Below are 19,655 nucleotides of genomic sequence, written 5' to 3' on the forward strand. Positions count from 1 at the left end.
CTTGGGTTGATTGCCTGTCCTACAGTCCCAGAAAAGGGACCAGGGGGCCCATCCCACTGGTTTCCACAGCCTTCTTTAAACGTCACCCCATGGCAAAATATTTAAGTAAAAAAGTACTTGGTTTCTTGTTTCTTTTTTATTAGTCTGGTGTGGAAAACAAGAACAAAACAAAACAAAAATCCTACCCAATGAAGGAAACGTTGAGGACACCAGTGGAAGGTTTATCTCACTGTATCCAAGGGTCAACGCCAGGGACGGTTCTGTTTGGTCGACACGTGGTGGGGTAAAAGGCCCAGAGTTCCGGGAGGGAGAACCTGTGCGGGGTCGGTATTGGAAAGACTCTGCCACGGACAATCGGTCTCTCCCACCCCACGGGGAAACCCCAACAGCCCCAGAGAGGGGAGCACAGTTCCCCTCTGAAGGCGACACGCAGCGTTAGAATCCCCCCTCGTGTACCCGGCGTGGTGCAAACGGGTGCAACGTATCTCAAGGTCAAAACAAAGCGTCTCGATGTAAGGACAGGCGCGGGCAGGACGGGGCTGGAGCCCGACGGGGCTGGAGCCCGCCGTGGCCGCCGCTGCCCGCGCACGTGTTTTTCGGGAAGACACAGCCGGCGAGTCTTGTCCTTCTGCTGGGAGTTGCATCATGGACGTGCGTCGTGGCCAAGCTTCTATTTTTCCAGAAGACTCCACTGGACTGTCAAGGACAGAGAGACGAGAAAAGACTTCACTAGACATTCCCGGCTCCCCCCAAAACCCGCACGTCACCGGCTGCTCCTGAAACACTTCAGACGCGGGTGACTCTGAAGGTAGGTGAGCGCGAAACCCGTCGCGGACAGAAAGCAAATCCTGACTCTGACCTGCTTGGGGAAAAAGAGTCAACAAATTTCAGTGTATGATCAACTCTAGCTAGAAGAAAATATACATACTCCACGAAAAGTAGGGGAAAAACAAAAACAGGAGAAGGCATTTTCTTCTAGAAAAAAATAAATAAAAAACAAAAACATACACCATGAAAAATGGGGAAAAAATAAAGAAGGCATTTTTTTTTCCTAGGAGAAAAAAAAATTTCATACTCCAGGAAAGCCAGGGGAAAAAATAGGAGAAGGAATTTTCTCCTAAAAAAAAAAAAAAAAAAAAAAAAAGCAAAAAAAATAAAAACATACTCCAGGAAAAATAGGAGAAAAAATATAGAAGGCATTTTTCCCCCTAAAGAAAAAAAAAGAAGGCATTTTCTCCTACAAAACAAAATAACAACAACAACAAAAAAGAACCCAAAACAACAAAACAAAGCAAAACAAAAATACTATAGGAAAAATAGGATAAAAAACATAGAACGCATTTTTTTCCCTAGGAAAAAAAATACATACTCCAGGAAAAGTAGGGAAAAAAAAATAAGAGAAAGCATTTTTTCCTAAAAAAAAAAGAAAAAGAAAAGAAAAGAAAAACATACTCCAGGAAAAATAGTATAAAACACATAGAAGGCATTATTTTCCTAGAGAAAGAAATAGGAGAAAGCATTTTTTCTTACAAAATAACCCCCCAAAACCCAAAACAAAACAAAAATACTCCAGGAAAATAGGATTAAAAAATAAAGAAGGCATTTTTTCCTAGGTAAAAAGAAATACATACTCCTGGAAAACTAGGAAAAAAAAATATAGGAGAAGGCATTTTCTCCTAAAAAATAAAAACAAAAACAAAAACAAAAACATACTCCAGGAAAAAGAGGATAAAAATCATAGGAGGCATTATTTCCCTAGAGAAAGAAATAGGAGAAAGCATTTTCTTCTACAAAATAACCCAAAAAATCCGACAAAACAAAAGTACTCCAGGAAAAATAAAATTAAAAAATATAGAAGGCATTTTTTTCCTAGGGGGAAAAAAAAATACAAACTCCCAGAAAAGTAGGGAAAAAACAAATAGGAAAAGGCGTTTCCTCGTAGCGACAAAAATGTCTCGGATCCACCAATCTCACCGTACGTAATTTCCTCAATCCAGTCCCGTGGCATGATTTTGGGCCGCGATTTCGCTCAGCAGCTCATTTAAGGTTTATACTGGGAAGTCGCAGCCCGTGAGACACAGACGTCCCCAGAGTGTCCGTTACGATGTCACGCGACCCTGATCTCGGGTCCGCACGCGTCCCATTCCCTACACGCTGCCTCTCGCGGGGCAAAGGGGTACGTCCCCACGTCCCTATAAATAGGGAAACGCGCTCACAGACGCCTCATTTTCTTTTTTTTTTTTTTCCCAACGCGGCTTTCGAAAGTGGACCTGACGGTCCAGCGTCTGCCTTGGACCCTGAGAAGGTCCCCTCGTTGGGGAAAAAAACCATCCAGTGGCCCTCGTTGTGCTCGTGGTCCCGGGAAAACATCGGTCCCAGGACCCGCGACTCACCAGGCTGATCCGCGTTGGTGCTCTGCTGGTTCTTGGTGCTGGCCTCACCCTGGTCGGCTGAAAGGAAGCACAGAAGATACCCCAAGGGGGTCAGTACACAGAAGTCCCCCCTAATGTCACCGCCAAGCACGGTGAGCCTCCCCACCCACCTCCACACCGGCCCACATCAGTGGGACCTAGAGGGACGGACACTCAGACCCACCCGGGGCAGCTCCATCCACAGAGAACCAAACGCGAAGGGGACCTCACCGGGTCCCGTTGGCTTGATTTCCGGTTTTCCCGGTTTTGGTCAATTAAAAAAAAACTTTTTTCCCTGAAATTTCTCTTTGGCATCCGAGCACACGACCACAGTCCCCAGCGTCCCCTCCCCATGGCCGGGATCCCCTCCGGAAGTCGACGGAATTCAAGACAAGGGATAGAGTCGCGGGCAAAAGGCGGTTTATTTCTGGACGGCGTGGCTCAGGTTAGGGGCCCCGAGCGGACGCCGTCCCAGACCGTTCACAGAGCTTGGAAGTTTGTACAAAAGCGCCCGGCTCGGGGCGAGAACACAGCAGACACGCCACACGCCTTCACTGCGGGTCCCGGTGGGGGTGCCAGAATCCCACTGTCGGTCGCCCTGTCCCCCCCCGCGGGAGACCCAGAGCTGCTAGAGGCCCTGAACGGCACCAGTGGTGCATCTCCTGCAGGACATGGGCCGGAGGGAGGTCCTGAGCACACGCGGGGTTCCCAGCCGACGGCAGGAGGACAGGCCATCGGGTGACACTGCGGAGCAAAGTTCAACAGGGACGCTTGGAAGAACGCAGCGTCATCACGGCAACGTCCCTTTGGGGACAACACGGGAAAGGGCATGTGCCCTTCTGATGCTTTTCGATGTTGGTGTCACACACCGCTGGTCCTCGGAGAACCTTGTCGAGGTACCAGTGTCACGGCTGGACGTTGGAGGAAGCAGGACCCCAGAATGAGCACACACGGGGAGCCAGGAGGACGCGGAGGGTGGACGTGGCCTGGGGCAGGACAGGTGTCTGCTCTCCGGGGAGCGGGACCCAGCACGCACGGGGCACGGAGCCCAAACACCAGGACCGTTGGTGATGCCAGTCGTGATTCTGACGGGACTCGGCCACCCGGGCGCCTCTCCCCAACCCTGACGGCCGGGCTCTTTGCTGGACCTGTTCACACCCCTTGGCCGGGGCCGACACTCAAAAGAGACACCAGGCCTTGCGACCAGCAGGGGTGCACAGCCAGAGTCCCCGTCTCCCAGAGGGGACCTATGCCAGCCCGGGAGACACCACGCACCTCTGCCGCTAAGGGGACACCCCGTTCCTCAAGACGCACCCTGCATCCCACCCTCTCCGCCCTGCCCTGCAACCAGGAAAGGCCACCCACAGCGTATCTGAAAATAAACAAAACCAATGCATACGCTTTTCGTCGGCGCTGGGGACCCCTTGTCCCTAGCAGGACCGTCATAGAAAGGGCAGCTTTACAGGCCTCTGTGGCTGGGGACTATTTATGGACAGACACAATGTGCATCTGGAGCCAAGACCACAGTCCTGGGGCACCGCCGAGCCACCGTGCCTGATTTGAGGCAGTTACACGGACGACTTCCTTCTCGGGATGGGAGCGCACACACCAGGCTCCGACCCACCAGGGATCCAGCCTCATTTTATAGGAACAGACAGATCAGCAGGGACATCCTCCAAAGAGCCAGCGGTGGCCAAGGTGACCACAGGCGGTGGGGGCAGGGGGATGGGGACCAGACCCAGAAGCAAAGCACTTAGAGCCCTCTCACGACAGCTCCCTCCCCTTTCACCACCCGTGCAAACCCCACAACCTTCCAGACACCCAGGGAAGGGAGAGGCCAGAACGTGCCCGGGGCAGGAAAACACCCACGGATGATTTCCCATTTACAGGACGATCTACAGTGTACGGACTCTCTGGCCGGGGACACGCTCCACTCCGTTCTCCACAGACTTCCAAATGCTACAACGGTGAGATTTTTAGGTTGTTCCTACATCATGGGATTGCTTTTTTTCCTTTCCTTACTGGAGAAGTAGGTCAAGCAGGACAGTCCTGTATTATTATTTTTTTAAAATAATACGGGTCAGAGAGACAGCAAGGAGCTGCTTCCTGGGATGTGCAGAGGACAAGGACTCCAGAGGCTGGAACGTCAGACATTTAAAGCTGCAAATGCAACACGGGCTTTGCCTCGGGATCCTCCGTTTGGCCCCGTTCAGCTGCAAATGTGAATCTGACGGACACTTGCGAGCGGGATGGAGGCATGGACTAAGCCCCCTCCCCACACCTACCACCCTGCCTGCCAAGAGTTGCATTCCTCCTCACGTCCTGAAACTCCTTGTGCACGAATCCAGTCTAATACTATGCGCGTCCATGCACCTGCGAGGGGCGGGACGGGGGACACGGAATCCGGGATCGGGGTGGGGTGGGGGGAGGCATCCCATCCCCATGGCAACTGACTAACTGGCCGCAGGGAGCGGGGCAAATGCCAGGGTTTGCGTTAGACTCTGCATCTCAGGGGACACAGATCACACCGGGGCAGCTGCAGGCGTGCGCACGGTTTCCTGCTCGTCCCTACGGCCGCGGCTCACCTGAAACGAAAGGTCGAGAAATGAAAACCGAACCAGACGGAAAAAGGGACCGGGGAGGTCCGCAGAGGTCCCAGAGCGTGCAAAAGCCCCAGGCAGCAGCCGTCAGCTCGGACAAAGACAGTCTTTGTGCTCAGGAGTACAGTGGGTTTTTAGGATTTTTTTTAAAGCGATGCTTAAAGGCCAAGGGGCAGTGGGAGGCATGGGTCAGATCTGGAAGCCAGTTCAGGGACAAGAGGGAGGTGAAGGTAGGGCATCAACGCTGGGAGGGAGAGGAAGACAAGGGACAGGCCAGCAGCTCTGCCCAGCAATACCTCACACACCTGCCGGAAATAACAAAGGACACACAGGAGAGCCCACATCAGCCACCGTGCACGCAGAAGGACAGCATCGTGCACAGCAAGTGACAGCCACCCAGAGTGCGTCGCCATGCATGCCGTTGGCCGCTCAAAGCCAACACGGCAAACCACAAACACCCACATCGGCCACGAGCCCACGCCCGAGACGGCTCTTAACAGGCCAGCGTGCGCCATTTGCAAAAAAGCCACATTAAACTCTTAGGCACATATCAAAATCTCCAGGAATATAGGACAGATCTACCAAGCCGCGTTGGCCACGGACACTGTTCGGGGCATCGGCTCCCAACATGATACTAAAAAGCACTTCAGGGAATGTAGAGCCGGAAGGCTGGTATCTGACGGATGCATTTCCCCGTAGAGAGACCACCCAGTTGATGGAGACGGACCTTCATGCACAACTCAACAGACCCTACCAAATTCAACGTGATGACAAGGTCCTGGAGAACCACCCACTCTTGTAGAACCAAGGTTTTCCCCAAAAAACTATGGTTTCTTGAATGCACTGGGATTCACCATGGCCACGTCCTTCTTAGGAAATGTCCATGCTTACAGGTCCAGGTGGGTACATGTTTCTTTAAACCACCATCCCAACAAGAACATCCACCAAAAGTCCTGCACAAGCTCCACCGAAAGGTCTAGGATATTCATGATCCCAATGCCTGAATCCAACACTTCAATTCTACATCTTCATAAAAATATGCCATAGAGATAAGCCCTAAGTTCATCTACTAATAGGTCAAGAACACCAAAATGTCTCTTCACGGACTTGGAAGAGATGACTCACTCTTCTGTGATACCATCCTGGAGTTTGCTGAAAAAGAGCACCTAATTTTCTTTGTCTTATGGGCATTTGATAGCTGCAGACCACGGTCCCTAATGACTGAAATCAAAGCTACCAGCTTCCTTGTTGCGTTGTTTTTGTTTTTGGGGGGATTTTTTGGACATTTTCTTTGTGCATCTCTATCAGCAAAGATCATACATCCCATAAAAACCAGAAAGCAAATCAAGATGGTAAAGTCGCCCCCAATGTTCACTTCGCTCATGCACAACGAGAGACTGTACGAAATTCTGGGTCAATGAATGACCAGGAATGGGGGACAGGGAGATGGAGAACACTTGGTTTTCCAAGTTCCTAATCCCATTCCAAGTACGGGACAACATCAATTCCATTATGATTCTTGGGTCCTCTCCCAAATCCCTGTGCCTTGACATATGAATCAAATTGGCATCGTAACATCCGAGGGGGTCATATATCTCCAACCCAAGGTGACAGAAAGGCTTTGCAGGTCCACGATACGACTGAATTTGGACATCCAAATTGGATCTGACAGTCACTTATAGATTTTCAGGAAACCGTTGTGCCCAGACTTCCCATGCATCCTTCCCTAGCAGGCATGCCTTCCTTCTCTCCTGGCTGGGCATCAGGCTCTGAGCTGAGTGTTTTCAGAGAGGGGGGCAGAAATGAAGTCCACTTGGGCACGTCCTTGACCTTGGTTCTCTCTCCATTTGGGCACAGCCTTGACCTCACACTTGAGCATTTCCTTGACCTCGCTCTTCTCTTCATTTGGCACGTCCTTGACCGTGGTCATCTGTCCACTTGGGCATGTCCCTGACCTCGGTCATCTATCCATTTGGACATGCTGGATACCTAATATTCAGGCAACCGAGCATGGTTTCCTGAGGGTCCCTGATGGAAGGCGCCTGGTCACATGTGGAAAATAGACATAATCAGGTACCCTTCCCCTTCGCTCTAAGGAGAGGGATGCCAAACAGCAGCTTCTGTTAAGTCTCTGAAACTACAAGCCGTTTGGGACTTTCAGTTTCAGGCTACGAACAGAGCCTGTGAATCTAAAAATCTAGAATGATGGGAGATTGAGGGTAGACTCCCTCCTTATAGACAAATTTTGTATCACCACCTATTCAAATCTTTTGGGAATTTCCCTAGAGCCCTCAGGCAGTGGTCCTTGAAGATGGAGGTCAACGGCTAAGTACGAATCTGGACTTGAAACTACAGGTGGGTTGAGAAGTTCAGACAGCATGAGGCTCCATCACAGCCCATGGGACCTCTAAAGCCACAGCGGAGTCCACCCCTCGTGTTCATCTTTCAAGAGGGAAGGCAACACTTAGAGCAACCCAGAGATACAAGAACATGAGCCATGTTCAAAACAGAACTTACGGACTTCGAGGCAAATCCTATGTATTTCAAGGACTCTTGCCTGTATGGTACCCAAACACCCAACGATGGAATTCCAATCCCTATGCTGAAGTTCCAATCCCTCCACATTCTCCTATAAATTTTATATCCCACCCCCAAACCCTCATGAGCACCTGTCAGTTCGGGGTGGTACCAGAAAGGCAATCAGCCATCCTGCGTTCCAATTTTAATTCCCTTGGTTGGAGAAAACAATATGGCGCCCCCCCCCCCCCCCGGTCATCACTCTTGTCATAAGGGGGATGAGGATGACGGCAGTTATAAATTAGGATGAATAAACATTTCCAAGAGCTAACATTTCTCCAGTCGACCTGTCAAGACTTTCACACACAGCCCTATGAATCCTCACAAAAGTCTGGTGGTGTGCAGATGACCAGCTCCCCCTTTAAAGATGGGAAACCCAAAGACAGGGGAGGTCACTGACTGGCAAAATTTGCACAACTCCACACGGGCGGCACCAGGATGGAAGCTACAGAGTCCGATCCCACTATTCCCAGCAATCTCTCAAACTGTCGGCCACCTCCCACGTGTCTCAAGCCAACGGGACTTCTGCATTGTTTTAGTTTCGAGACAGCAGAGCTTTCAAGTTAGTAAGGCACGAAGGGAAGGACGCGGCCGCAAAAACCTTACTGTTTTCTTTGAAGCACAACTTTTTCTTCTGGTAGGCGATAAAGCTAGAGACCGCTCCGACCACGGCCATCACGACGGCCCCAATGATGCCAGGGACTACCCCCGGGGAGTCGGCTGCAGGAAGAAACACATGGCACCATGACTAGGAACACTGGCGGAGAGTAGACCACACACAGGACATGTGGCTGGAAGCCCCGCCCACCGGAAAAGGGTGGGACTGAGTGTCAAGACACAGGGTCCCAGGGTAACCATGGAGGAAACCCCACTCCTGAGTCTTGCCCAACTTCCAACGCCACCTCTAGCCCGTTTGCTTGACACAAAGAACCAGCCATACTGCTCCCCGAAAGTCCCACCTGGTATTGGAATTCATCTGACTACACGTATCGCTTCCAGTGCAAAACAGGTGTCCGGTAGATGACACACCCTGCGTCCTCCCATCCCTGTAGCCAGTGCAGGGGTCCTAACAGTTAGAGGTAGAAGCTCTCAGGCAAGGAAGCAGGGTGCCCATCATGGAGTGGGATGTCCTGGACATCATCCTCTTCACACATTTTTGGAGAATCAAAGCTGCTGACCCCCTCTGCTACTTCCACTGGATTTACCGCAATGTGGTTTCCGCGTGCTATCAGTAACTCTCACACCGCGTGTATCTCTGCTCTGTGGACAGCTAAGCTATTTCTAAGCGTGGTGGCAGCACAGGACATCCTAGTCCGTGAGTCAATCAAGGATGGTGTGAAGGGTAATCGTGTCCACTTGACTGGGCCCGGGGTGACCAGATGACTGGAAAAACATTCCTTCTGGGTACGTCCATATGGATGTTCGCGCAAAAGATTAATGTCTGTATTTACAGACTACGTGAAGCAGGTGGCCTTCACCAGTGAGGATGGGCATCAATCCATCTGTAGAGGGCCTGCACGGAACAGAGCACACAGATGGGGCATCCATCTTCTTCTGCCCTTTGTGCATGGGCACTCCTACTTCTTGGGACTTGAGACTCAGGATGGGACTTGCCCTCCCAGCTTTCTTGGTTCCCAGTCCTCTGGACTGGGACTGAACCACACCTGAGCTTCTCCTGGTTGTCCAGCTTGCAGTCAGCAGATCACAGAACTTCTCAGCGTCCACCATCATGGGGGACAATTCCTTACAATCAATCTCTTTCCACAGATCTATACCTACATCTATATCTAGATAGATCCCAATGGCTCTGTTTCTCTGGGGAACTGCAGGTAATATAGATGGGTTAGGGTTCTTAGGGCACCGTGGGAAGGTGAGTGAACCTAACGTGTGGGTGCCATCAGAAACCCCTTGCTGAGCCTACTAAGAACGTCAATGACCTAGTTCAGCAGAGCGCTTAGGATGTGCATGGGGCAAGGCAACCACACTTGGACGTTGCTCGCCATCATCTTTAGGACAACAGAGCCAATACAATACACTTGGTCTTGACCACTGCATTCCACTTTTTCTCAACAGTGCCTATAAGAAACCCAAGACATCAGAAACCACGTGTACATACCCTGCTCCCCGCCGTCATGATTATGGCTTCCTCCGCCAGCGCCACCAGCGCCGCCACCGCCAGCACCGCCACCACCGCCACCACCTCCTGCAAGGGAGAAACAGGCTTGCAGACAAGTCGTGTTGGGAAGATTTTTGGCAAAGAAAATATCATCCCATAGATCAACTCCTGGGACCTGGAGTTGTGAAGGAACTTAGAGAGTCCTTTCCTTTCGTTGAGTCCCGACTTTGCTAAACGTCATTGGATTCGTTCCTGTTTGTCTGACACGCAGGCTCAGCTCCTAACTCAAACCACTCCTCTCATGGTGGGCTGCAGGAGAGTCAGTAAGTCCTGTGTGCCTCATGGATTCTGACCCCTCAGAATCCCAGTCAGGGCCTTGGAGCCCACCTAAGACCCAGCCCATGGCTATGGGGTGATCCAAGCCATGTTCCTGTTGACTCCCAGGATACGTACTGTTGACCCCTTGAACAATGCAAGAGGATTAGGAGAGCCAACCCATGGTACAGGCAAAAATCCATATACAACTTTTGATTCCCCCCCAAATTAATTATTTACTAATAACCTGTTGACTGTTGGCTTCCTGATAACAAAACAGTTGGTAACACATATGTTGTATGTTCTATATATTACATACTGTACTCTCTCTCTCTTTTTTTAAAAGATTTTATTTGTCAGCGAGAGAGAGCACAAGCAAGGGGAGAGGCAGGCAGGTCAGCTGAAGGAGAAGCGGGCTCCCCGCTGAGCAAGGAGCACGATGTGGGACTCGATCCCAGGAACCCAAGATCATGACCTGAGCCAAAGGCAGCCACTTAACCAACTGGGGCATCCAGGAGTCCCATATGTACTGCACTATTACAATAAAGTACTCTTACAATGAAGTAAGGTAGGGAAGAGAACATGTGATTAAGAAAATCATAAAAAAAAAAGAAAAAAAGAAAGAAAATCATGAGGGAGAGAAAACACATTTACAAGATTATATTGTATTTATCGAAATAAATGGACTCATGCAGACCAAACCTGTGTTGGTCAAGGATGAACTGTAAGTGTACATTAAGACTAGCTACATGTACATATCATAAATATTAATATATTCTAACTACTATAAAGATATTATTATATTACTGTAAACTTAAATTTTTATTTATATATACACAAGATGTATTATATCTAAGTACTGCTCTGGACGCTACTCTAAGCTAAGGTTTTAAAGAGAGAGGTGGAGAATCTGGTCTCATTTCTACGTTCATGAAATAACCGAACACATGTCATTGATGACACCCAACAGTCACCACGCTAAAACAGGTGACTGGGGTATTCAGGAGATGTCTGAGAAATGTGCAGTCAGCCCCATGCATATGGTGGGTAGCTCCCTGAACCATCAGCACAGCAACCAGGGACCAGCCCTGGTGGGGCAGGTCTTAACAGTCCTCATCCTTGATGCATCTACAAATGGCGGAGGTGGGAAGAGATTTCCAAGCAGCTGACTGTGATTTCACTGAGGGTCAGACTGTAGACCCTGACGTCATTGTGTACAGCAGGTGCGTGATAGGGAGGAAAGAGAACCCGTAACTGTACCTCCATCTGAAGCTGCATCAATGAGATCGGAATCTGAAAAGCCACCTAGGAGACAAAAACACAGTGTCACCTGCCATACTGGAACGGTCAGGAGGGTCGGGATCAGCCATGCCTGGCCCCAAACTCGCGGACACATAACAATTTTTTTTAAGATTTCATTTTTGTATTTTAGAGACTGAGAGAGAAAAAAGAGCATGAGTGGCGGGGAGGGTACAGAGAGAATCTTAAGCAGACTCCACGTGGATCATGACCCAGATGGGGGGCTCGATCTCACGACCTTGAGATCATGACGTGAGCTGAAACCAAGAGTCAGATGCCCAACAGACTGAGCCCCCTAGGTGCTCTGAGACACAATTTAAAAAAATTTTAAAGCACACTGGGTTCGTGCATGGTTTGTTACGCAGCAGTAGCTAGCTGATACGTATCAGATTTAATGCATCAGTTTCACAAGACCTATCGTAACTAAATACGGTTTATTCCAGGAAGTCAAGGACGTATTCTGTAGAAAGACATCGTTCAGTATATCTTGTCATATTCACGGGTTAAAAGAAAAAAAAAATGCTCATACACACTGATGAACACGTGGAGTCGATGAAATTTAATATGGGTTTTCTAGCCAAGGCACAATGATTCAAACACAAGAAAACTGGAAAGAGACAATATAAACATAAAAAAATACATTTGATTTAAAGATCACTTGCAAATAATATGACAGTCTTTTCATTAAAAACTAAATGATGAAGGCAAAATTATTAACAGATAATAAGGATTCATCATTAAGTGGCCCATGAGGAAAGACGTATGAAATTCATTTCCATATCCCAGAAATAAGCAGAAAAATAATGGGCATACAACGTATTCACAGAAACAAACACCAACAAGCAAAAGCAATTTAGAAATAACGTTTATAGGAACGGCAACGAGAAAAGAGGACAGAAAACGGATTCCAAAGCAAGAAAGCTCAATTTTGCAAATGGTCGGCACTCTGCAAATTGATTTCTCATTGGAAACCATTCAAGTGACAATAAAAGGAGGGTTTTCTTTCTCCCCAGAGGGATGACAGACAATAACCCAGTGAGTGCTAAATTAAAAGGAAAAAACAGAGAGCCACAAAGACGCAGGGGAGCCATTCGAACATAAAAGATCCCACGGGGAAAACACACACATGTGCACACACATTCAAAGACCACTTGCCAAAAACCACTGAGAAAAATACTCAAAGGCTAAAATAAGGGAAGAAATGTTTTCATCATAAATGACTGACAAAACGATTTGTACATGGGTGACGTGGGCTTCTCGACCAGGCAGGACATGCCCGTTTTCCTCAAATGTAACCCAGAACTAGAGACACAAGCAAGCCACGCACAAAAGAGAAACCAGACGTGGCCATGAAACGCCGAATTAATTTCCTTAAATTTCGGAAATACACGCCACCGAAAGTCAAATCCAAACCCAAAATACCTTTTCAAGAACTCATGTCCCACTCCTGGAAAACCGGAATGGCCTTGTCCCTGGGAGGCCCCCCCATGAAGGCTATGCTGATCTGATAGGATGACTTCTCGGCCAACGGGGAGACCAACGTACTCTGAGAAATGCACAGTGTGCATTCAGGGAAGGGGTCTTACCAGAAGATCCCGGCTGGTTGGGGTTTGGATGAGGCTTAGGTTTGGGTGGACTCGGTGGTACTGGGTCATCTGTTGGTAAAAAATACAAGTGTTGCATTTCTGAGGAGTCAGCAAAAAAACCCCAAAACACAAGAAAGGAAACACATCCGTTTTGCTACAGATGGTTTCCCAAACAACTACAAAGGGGAATATATCCCTTCTCTTAGTGGAGACCACCAAACACAGCCACCAGCCCATTTCTTTCCATCGTCATCCAGGTGCCCTACCTACCTCCAAGAGAACTGGACAGTTCCAACAGTTGCGTAAATTTTTGTTAGAAACTAAAGCAAGTGCCTGGACCAGGTACAGAATTCGTGGGACCCAGTGCAAGATAAAATTGCAGGGTCCCTCGTTCAAATTCTACTGACATTTTCAATATGGCGGCCACAAACCATTCCAGCAAGGGTAGGACTACAGCTGAGTGAACGCACCAGTCACTTGCCCTGGCAAGGGTGCTCACATTAACCTTATGCCATTGCAAAGGCTAGAAGCCTTTTTATTTTTTTTTTTTAAATAAAAGCAAAAACAGGCAAAAACCAGAAACCCAACAAAAGCCAACAACACACCATTCCCCATGTGTTCGTGGTTACGCCTAGTTCTGACCTGAGAGGCACAAGGCTCTTGGGAACGATGATCATTTGGTAATCCTAACCAAGCTGGCCACCCAGGAGATTTCCCAAAGGTACTTACTGTGTCCTTCCCCGCCGAGGGCATCTTCCAGACTGAGCCCGTCATCGTCTACAAGGGAAACGGACTGTTAACACTGAAGACCCAGGAAGGAATTCAGCTCCCTAAGCCACGTAGGAACTCCTGCCTCCCCCCCTCCCCAAACACGACTGCGAATACTAGTCTGACCCGGGTCCAAACAGAAGAGCCCAATTCTAGACCTCTCCGAGGAGAGGAGCAAGAGACAAAACAAAACCCACAAAAAGGAACTGTACCCATCCCTGGCACCACGCGGGCCAAGCTGGGATTCCAACTCTGCCCACCAAGAATCCTTCGCTATTACCGTCCCGTCCGAATCCACCCCTCCCACGTGGCCAGCGTCCTCTGTAAGGGAGACACGATGTGGTGGACGCAGAAATGGGGCACCAGATTCAGGCAGACGTGCACCTACAATGGAATTCCCTCAATGAAATGATGGGACCCTTCCTGCTGGCATCACGGGTTTCCTTGGTGTCATGACCCCTTTCCAATTTCCTGCTATGTTAGGGACGTTGGCACTGAACTACCCTGGCAATTCAGGTTCTCAACAATCTCTGATCCAAAAACCTTTTCACTCCCGTGCCGTGCAAGGACACGGGTTCCTAAACAAACCTATTCCGTTAAAGACAAATTAAAAAAAAAACAACAGCAGTAAGACCGCCATGATTCTGACGTCTGGTTGGCCAAGAAGCAACGATCAGACCCTTGTTCCTGGTTCCCGACTTTCATTTGGAAGGAACCCCGCCTAGAATGGGTAGGTGTGTCCTGGCGGCCGGAGACTGGGTCTGCTCACGGGTTGTACCGGCATCTCGGGCCCAGAAACTGCTTCTTCTACGAACGCATATCCAAACACAGAGCGAGCCCTCCAGAAACACATTGTCCAGGTGACCCGAAATCATCCCCAAGACTCGTCAGACCTCAGTCTTGCCCAAAAAACATGGCACCCGGTGGCCAACATCGACAGCATGGCTCCAGTAGGAACCAGTCTGCACCCAGAGCCCCAAACCACTTGTCTCTGTGGTTGTCTATGTCTCAAGCAGCTCTTGGGGTGAGCGGGAGGGTGCACGGCCCAGAGAGCTGTCCGGCACACGTCCTCTGTTGTGCCTGCCAGGCCCATTGGCTTCTTACCAGCGCTGGGTCTCTTGGGCGGTGTCGTGGGCTTCTTCTCCTTGTCTAGAGAGAAAAGGCATCAAATCAGCAAGACCCGTGGCTGAGAAACTGTACCATCTCTCAAGGATTCCCCTGTGCTCTAAAAACGTCGGATATCACCATATACAGCCCCCATGGCTCTGGCAGAGGACAGGGACCGGAGCGTGAATTCTGAGCCCAACAGGACCCCCGTGGACGGGTACATAGCCTGATGCTGGACGTGGCCTTTGCTGAGACCAAGAGCAACAGGGTCTTTGCGCTGGGAAGGTTTCCTCCCCCTACCCAGAGTGTCTGGCTTCTCCTTCCCCCGTGTGAGCCCCTTCAGCACGGTCCACGCTTCGACACACTTAGTCCATTCAGACGAAACACTCGTCCGTTTAGAGACACAACTCTAACATGGCATCTGTCACCTTATGAATAGTCAATCGCAGGACTTACCATCGAGGGCGTCCGCCAAGTCGAAGTCCTGGCCTACGAGGACAGAGAGTCCGGTTAGGAATCAGGAAAACAGTCATGCAAAAATTAAGAAGGCAATATTTTTTTTTTTTTTTTTAAAGATGGGGACTGAAATTTTTCTGGACTTCATGACGTTTGCAAGAGTTAGTTGGTTTTTAAAATGTAGAACGAGCCCGAAAGTGTCATGTCTGCGACATGCTCACGTCGATGCGGAAAAGTAAGACGACAGTTAACGTTCGAAACAGCTGGTGATCGTAACATTTAGCAACATGACAATTAAAAAAAAAATGTGTATAGCAATTGTTTAAAGAGTGCGTAACAATTTAAAAAATGTGTGTAACAATAAAAATGTGTGTAACGATATTAAAAATGTGTATAACAAATTTTTAAATGTGCGTAATGATTTAAAAATGTGTATAACAATTAAAAATGGATACAACAATTTTAAAAACGTGTGTAACAATAAAAAGTGTGTAACAATTTTAAAAAGTGTATAGCAATTTAAAAATGTGCATAGTAATTTTAAAAATGTAATAATTTTAAAAATGTGTGTAACAATTTAAAAAAATGTGTAGACCAATTTAATAAAATGTGTGTAACAAGAGAAGTGTATAACAATTTAAAAAAATGTATATAACAATTTACAAAATGTAACAATAAAAGTGTATGTCAATTAAAAAAAGTATAACAATTTTTAAAAATGTGCATAATAATTTTAAAAATGTGTGTAACAATTTTAAAAATGTGTATAACAGTTTTTAAAAAATGTGTGGACCAATTTAATAAAATGTGTGTAATGAAAGTGTATAACTATTTTAAAAGGTGTATAACAATTTAAAAAAACGTGTATAACAATTTACAAAATGTAACAATTTAGAAAATGTGTGTAACAATTAAAAAGTGTATAACAACTTAAAAATGTGAATAACAATTTAAAAATGTGTATAACCATTTTAGAAATGTGTGTAACAATAAAAAAGTGTATAACAATTAAAAACTGTATAACAATTTAAAAAAAGTGCATAACAGTTTTAAAAAATATGTGTAACAAAAAAAGTATAACAATTTAAAAATGTGTATAGCAATTGAAAAAATGTGCTAAATAACTTTTAAAAAGTGTATAACAATTCTAAAAATGAGTATAACAATTTTTAAAAATGTGTATAAATTTTTAAAAATGTGTATAACAATTTAAAAAAAACAGCCACAGCTAGAGCACTAGGAAAATACGGTAATTTTGCCCGTGTGTCACTCATGAACAGCAGACCCCCCTCCAGTAATGACTAACAATTTCCCGTACGTGACGAAAACACACACACGCACAGAAAAGCCCCATTTGTCACCAACTTCCCTGACTACGCACCCAACCTGCGTTTCTTGCAAACGCACTAAACTGCCCAGAAAAGCACAGAAAGTGTCTTCTCAGGTCCCGCGATGGCTCAAACGGGGCGTCTGCGGAGACGAGCTGCGTTTTCCCTCCGGTCCCGAGGGTTTTGATGGACACCGTTTCCGTGCCATGGCCCAGGGCCCGTTCCTGACCAGCTGCACAAAAGGCAACGTAAGGACATTTCGGAGAAGCCCGCGTGGGCTGGGAGGACACTGACTGCAGACCGGATGGGGGCTGTGAGGTCCGGACGCTGAGGGGACCCCGGCCTCCCCTCAGGAAGGGCTGGGCCTTAAACGCTCCCCGAACACGCGTGGGTGCCGTCTCGTGTGGGCACGTGCTCAGCGGCACGGAGCATCTCAGACAGGCAGTGCTCTGTAATTGTGTCCTCTGTCATGTGTGCGTGGGGCATGCACGTGCGTGTGTGCACAGATGCAGGGGTGTGTGGGGGTGGACACGTGTGCATGGTTTGTGTGTGCAAGTGTGCAGGTGTGGGGGGGTTCGTGTGTGTGCACACTGGACACGTGTGCATGCTTTCTGTGTGCATCTGTGCAAGTGGGTGTGCTTTGTGTGTGTGCATCGCACACCTGTGCATGGTTTGCACGTGGGCACATGTGCAAGTGTGTGTAGCTTGTTTTCTGCATATTTGTGTAGCTCTGTGTGTATGTGTACATGCATATATCTCCGCGTCTAGTGTGGGTGTGTATCTGTGTGCTCATGTGCGTGTACGTGTGTATGTGTGTGTGTTCCTACGTGTGTGCTAACAACAGGCAGGCAGACGCCGGCGGTCTCGGGCACGACGGTCACGCGACCCCCAGCGGCCCCACTGGGCTGTACTCAGGTTCCCAGACTTGGAGTCCCGCCGTCTACACCCGAGCGGTCCAGACTCTACACACAGAATCATACCACGTCCGGCACGCGGCAGGTTTCCCTGAGGCAGCAGGTGGGATTTCGCCGACGTCGCCGACCCCGCTGGCCCTGTGCATAAACACGCACGCGTGTCCACGTCGCTGGTCGTATTTACAGAGAAATCTGCACCTGTTCCCCCACACGCTTCACCTGCCATCCCCGTGCTGAGAGCTTTCCCAGACGTGCACCCCCCACCCCGCCCTGGGAAGGCTCCGAGGGCCCACCCGGACCTGGACGGGTCGTGAGAGGGGACGATGTCGCCGTCAGGAGAAACGGGGGCACTTACAACGGAGAAGCAGACACGGCTCTTTGCGGTGCTCAGAAACCAACAGCCACACATGTGTACGAAATACAGACTTTTCCGTGCGACTCCCAATTCCTGGGATTTCTGCCGCGTGAGAGAGGATGGTGACGGACAGACTCCGCGAGGCGCGCAAACGAGAGTCCTGTCTACACGGACTCGCGTGTGTGTGCACTCCTTATGCGCGTGTGTGTGCAGAGCATGGGAGCCCGCGTCTGTGTGCACAAGGGTGTGTCCTAGGCACGCGTATGCAGTGCACGTGAGCCCATGTCGGTGTGCACGAGGGCACGTGTCAGGTGTGTGTGTGCACTGCACGGGGCCGTGTCTGTGCACACCAGAATCACAGAATCACAGACCAGGAACTCGCTCTCCCTAAAACACCGCCTCGTGTCCTGCGCAGCCTCCCCTGCCCCGGCCGCGAGGAGGCCATGGGTCCCCTGCACATCCTTTGCACGGACCCCCTGCAGCCCCCACACACCCAGCAGGAGCAGAGCGAGCAGGGATGGGGACAGGCTCTCCAATGACGGTCCAGCCCCCACCCCCCCAGGCTGCCCTGTTTGGTGTGGCTCTTGTCCAGGACTCTCTGCTACAGACCACGGCCGACACTGCCATCCGGTCACTAAAACCAACCACAGAGTCCACGGCGCCCAAGACCCCAAGGTCAGCCAAGGGCACGTCTGACAGTGGATGGGCAAAGGGACAGTGCATCCTTCTCAGCCTCCTCCCCAACCCCCTCTGCGTGCCGCACGAGAATGCCCTCGGCCCCAGAGGGAGATGCACCCCCTGGAACACTGCCACGCCTGAGGACACCCCACAAGACCCCCAGGCATTGGGGCTAAGACCATTCAGCCTGGATCCCAGGGTTCGGGGCTCTCCCTGCCCTCTGCCCCCTGGGGACCCCCTTTTTCCTGGTCACAAAGCCACACCCTCGCCACAGATGACAGAATCCCGGGGACTACCTCCTGGGAGTGCTCCCCACACAGAGCTGGACAGAAACTCAGGGGCACGGAGGGGCCAGCTTCCACGGAAAGTCCCCCCTTAACTCAATCACGAAGACACGTCCCCCCGCCCTGCCCATGTGCGGGTTCCCCGATGCCAGCTGTCCCAAGACTGTGCCGATGTTGGCAAAAGGGACGGCTTGCACTTCATAACCGGCTCGAGCCCCGTCAGGGACAGTCAGGAGATGCAATGATTCAACACCAGCAGCACCGGCCAGCTGTAATCCCTCCCAATCTCTTCCTGACCTAACCTCAGCTCTCCGTCTACACGGCTGGCCTACCAGTTCCAGCCCAGCACTGCTGACTCTGTCTCATCACAGGCGACCACGTCAGGGGGCTCCCGGCTCCCGGAAGAAACTCTCCTGTGTAGGCTGCTCCCCATAGGCCGCCGGGGGCCAACTGTCACCACCCGGACCAGGAGCCTGGGCCCCATGTCCAGTGATCAAGGCATGTAGCTCCTCAGTCCCAGCTACAAGCAGACCACGGTGCATGAAGCCCGTCCACCCTGTGGGCTCCACCACCCCTCAAAGCTGCAGATGCTCAGGGCCACGCAGGGGTGAGTCACGCAGGGCGAGGCTGGCCCTGGCTGGAGGGAGAGATACGTGAGTCATGCTGACGGCACCACGCCTCATGCAGCCCCTCCGCCCTGTATCAGCCCGTCCTGCTGGGACGCTGGCTGAGCCACGTGCAGTCCCCAGAACCCCTGGGCAGGTGGGTAGGCGGTTCCTCCTGAGTGCGGATGCAGCCCTGCCTGGGTCTGCAGCCCTGCCTGGGTCTCCATCCCTGCCTAGGTCTCCTTCTCCCCAGGGT

The 19,655-nt window shown here is 49.9% G+C and overlaps 1 protein-coding gene across 1 annotated transcript in view; it reads right to left on the reverse strand.

Annotated features, from left to right (window-relative positions):
* Positions 1-561: 561 nt before the first annotated feature.
* The window catches only part of CD99 (CD99 molecule (Xg blood group)), a 33,056-nt gene continuing 13,962 nt past the window's right edge, over positions 562-19,655 (reverse strand). The window contains exons 4-12 of the mRNA XM_032880271.1: positions 15,236-15,268; positions 14,777-14,821; positions 13,634-13,681; positions 12,905-12,973; positions 11,280-11,324; positions 9,705-9,758; positions 8,195-8,308; positions 2,394-2,450; positions 562-696 (exon numbers count right to left, since the gene is read on the reverse strand). Coding sequence (XP_032736162.1) covers positions 671-696; positions 2,394-2,450; positions 8,195-8,308; positions 9,705-9,758; positions 11,280-11,324; positions 12,905-12,973; positions 13,634-13,681; positions 14,777-14,821; positions 15,236-15,268 — 491 coding nt within the window. The 3' untranslated portion in view covers positions 562-670. The remainder of the gene's footprint in view (positions 697-2,393; positions 2,451-8,194; positions 8,309-9,704; positions 9,759-11,279; positions 11,325-12,904; positions 12,974-13,633; positions 13,682-14,776; positions 14,822-15,235; positions 15,269-19,655) is intronic.

This window comes from Lontra canadensis, unplaced genomic scaffold (genome assembly GCF_010015895.1).
Source record: "Lontra canadensis isolate GAN:19392208 unplaced genomic scaffold, GSC_riverotter_1.0 scaffold68, whole genome shotgun sequence".
In the NCBI taxonomy this organism is placed as follows: Eukaryota; Metazoa; Chordata; class Mammalia; order Carnivora; family Mustelidae; genus Lontra; species Lontra canadensis.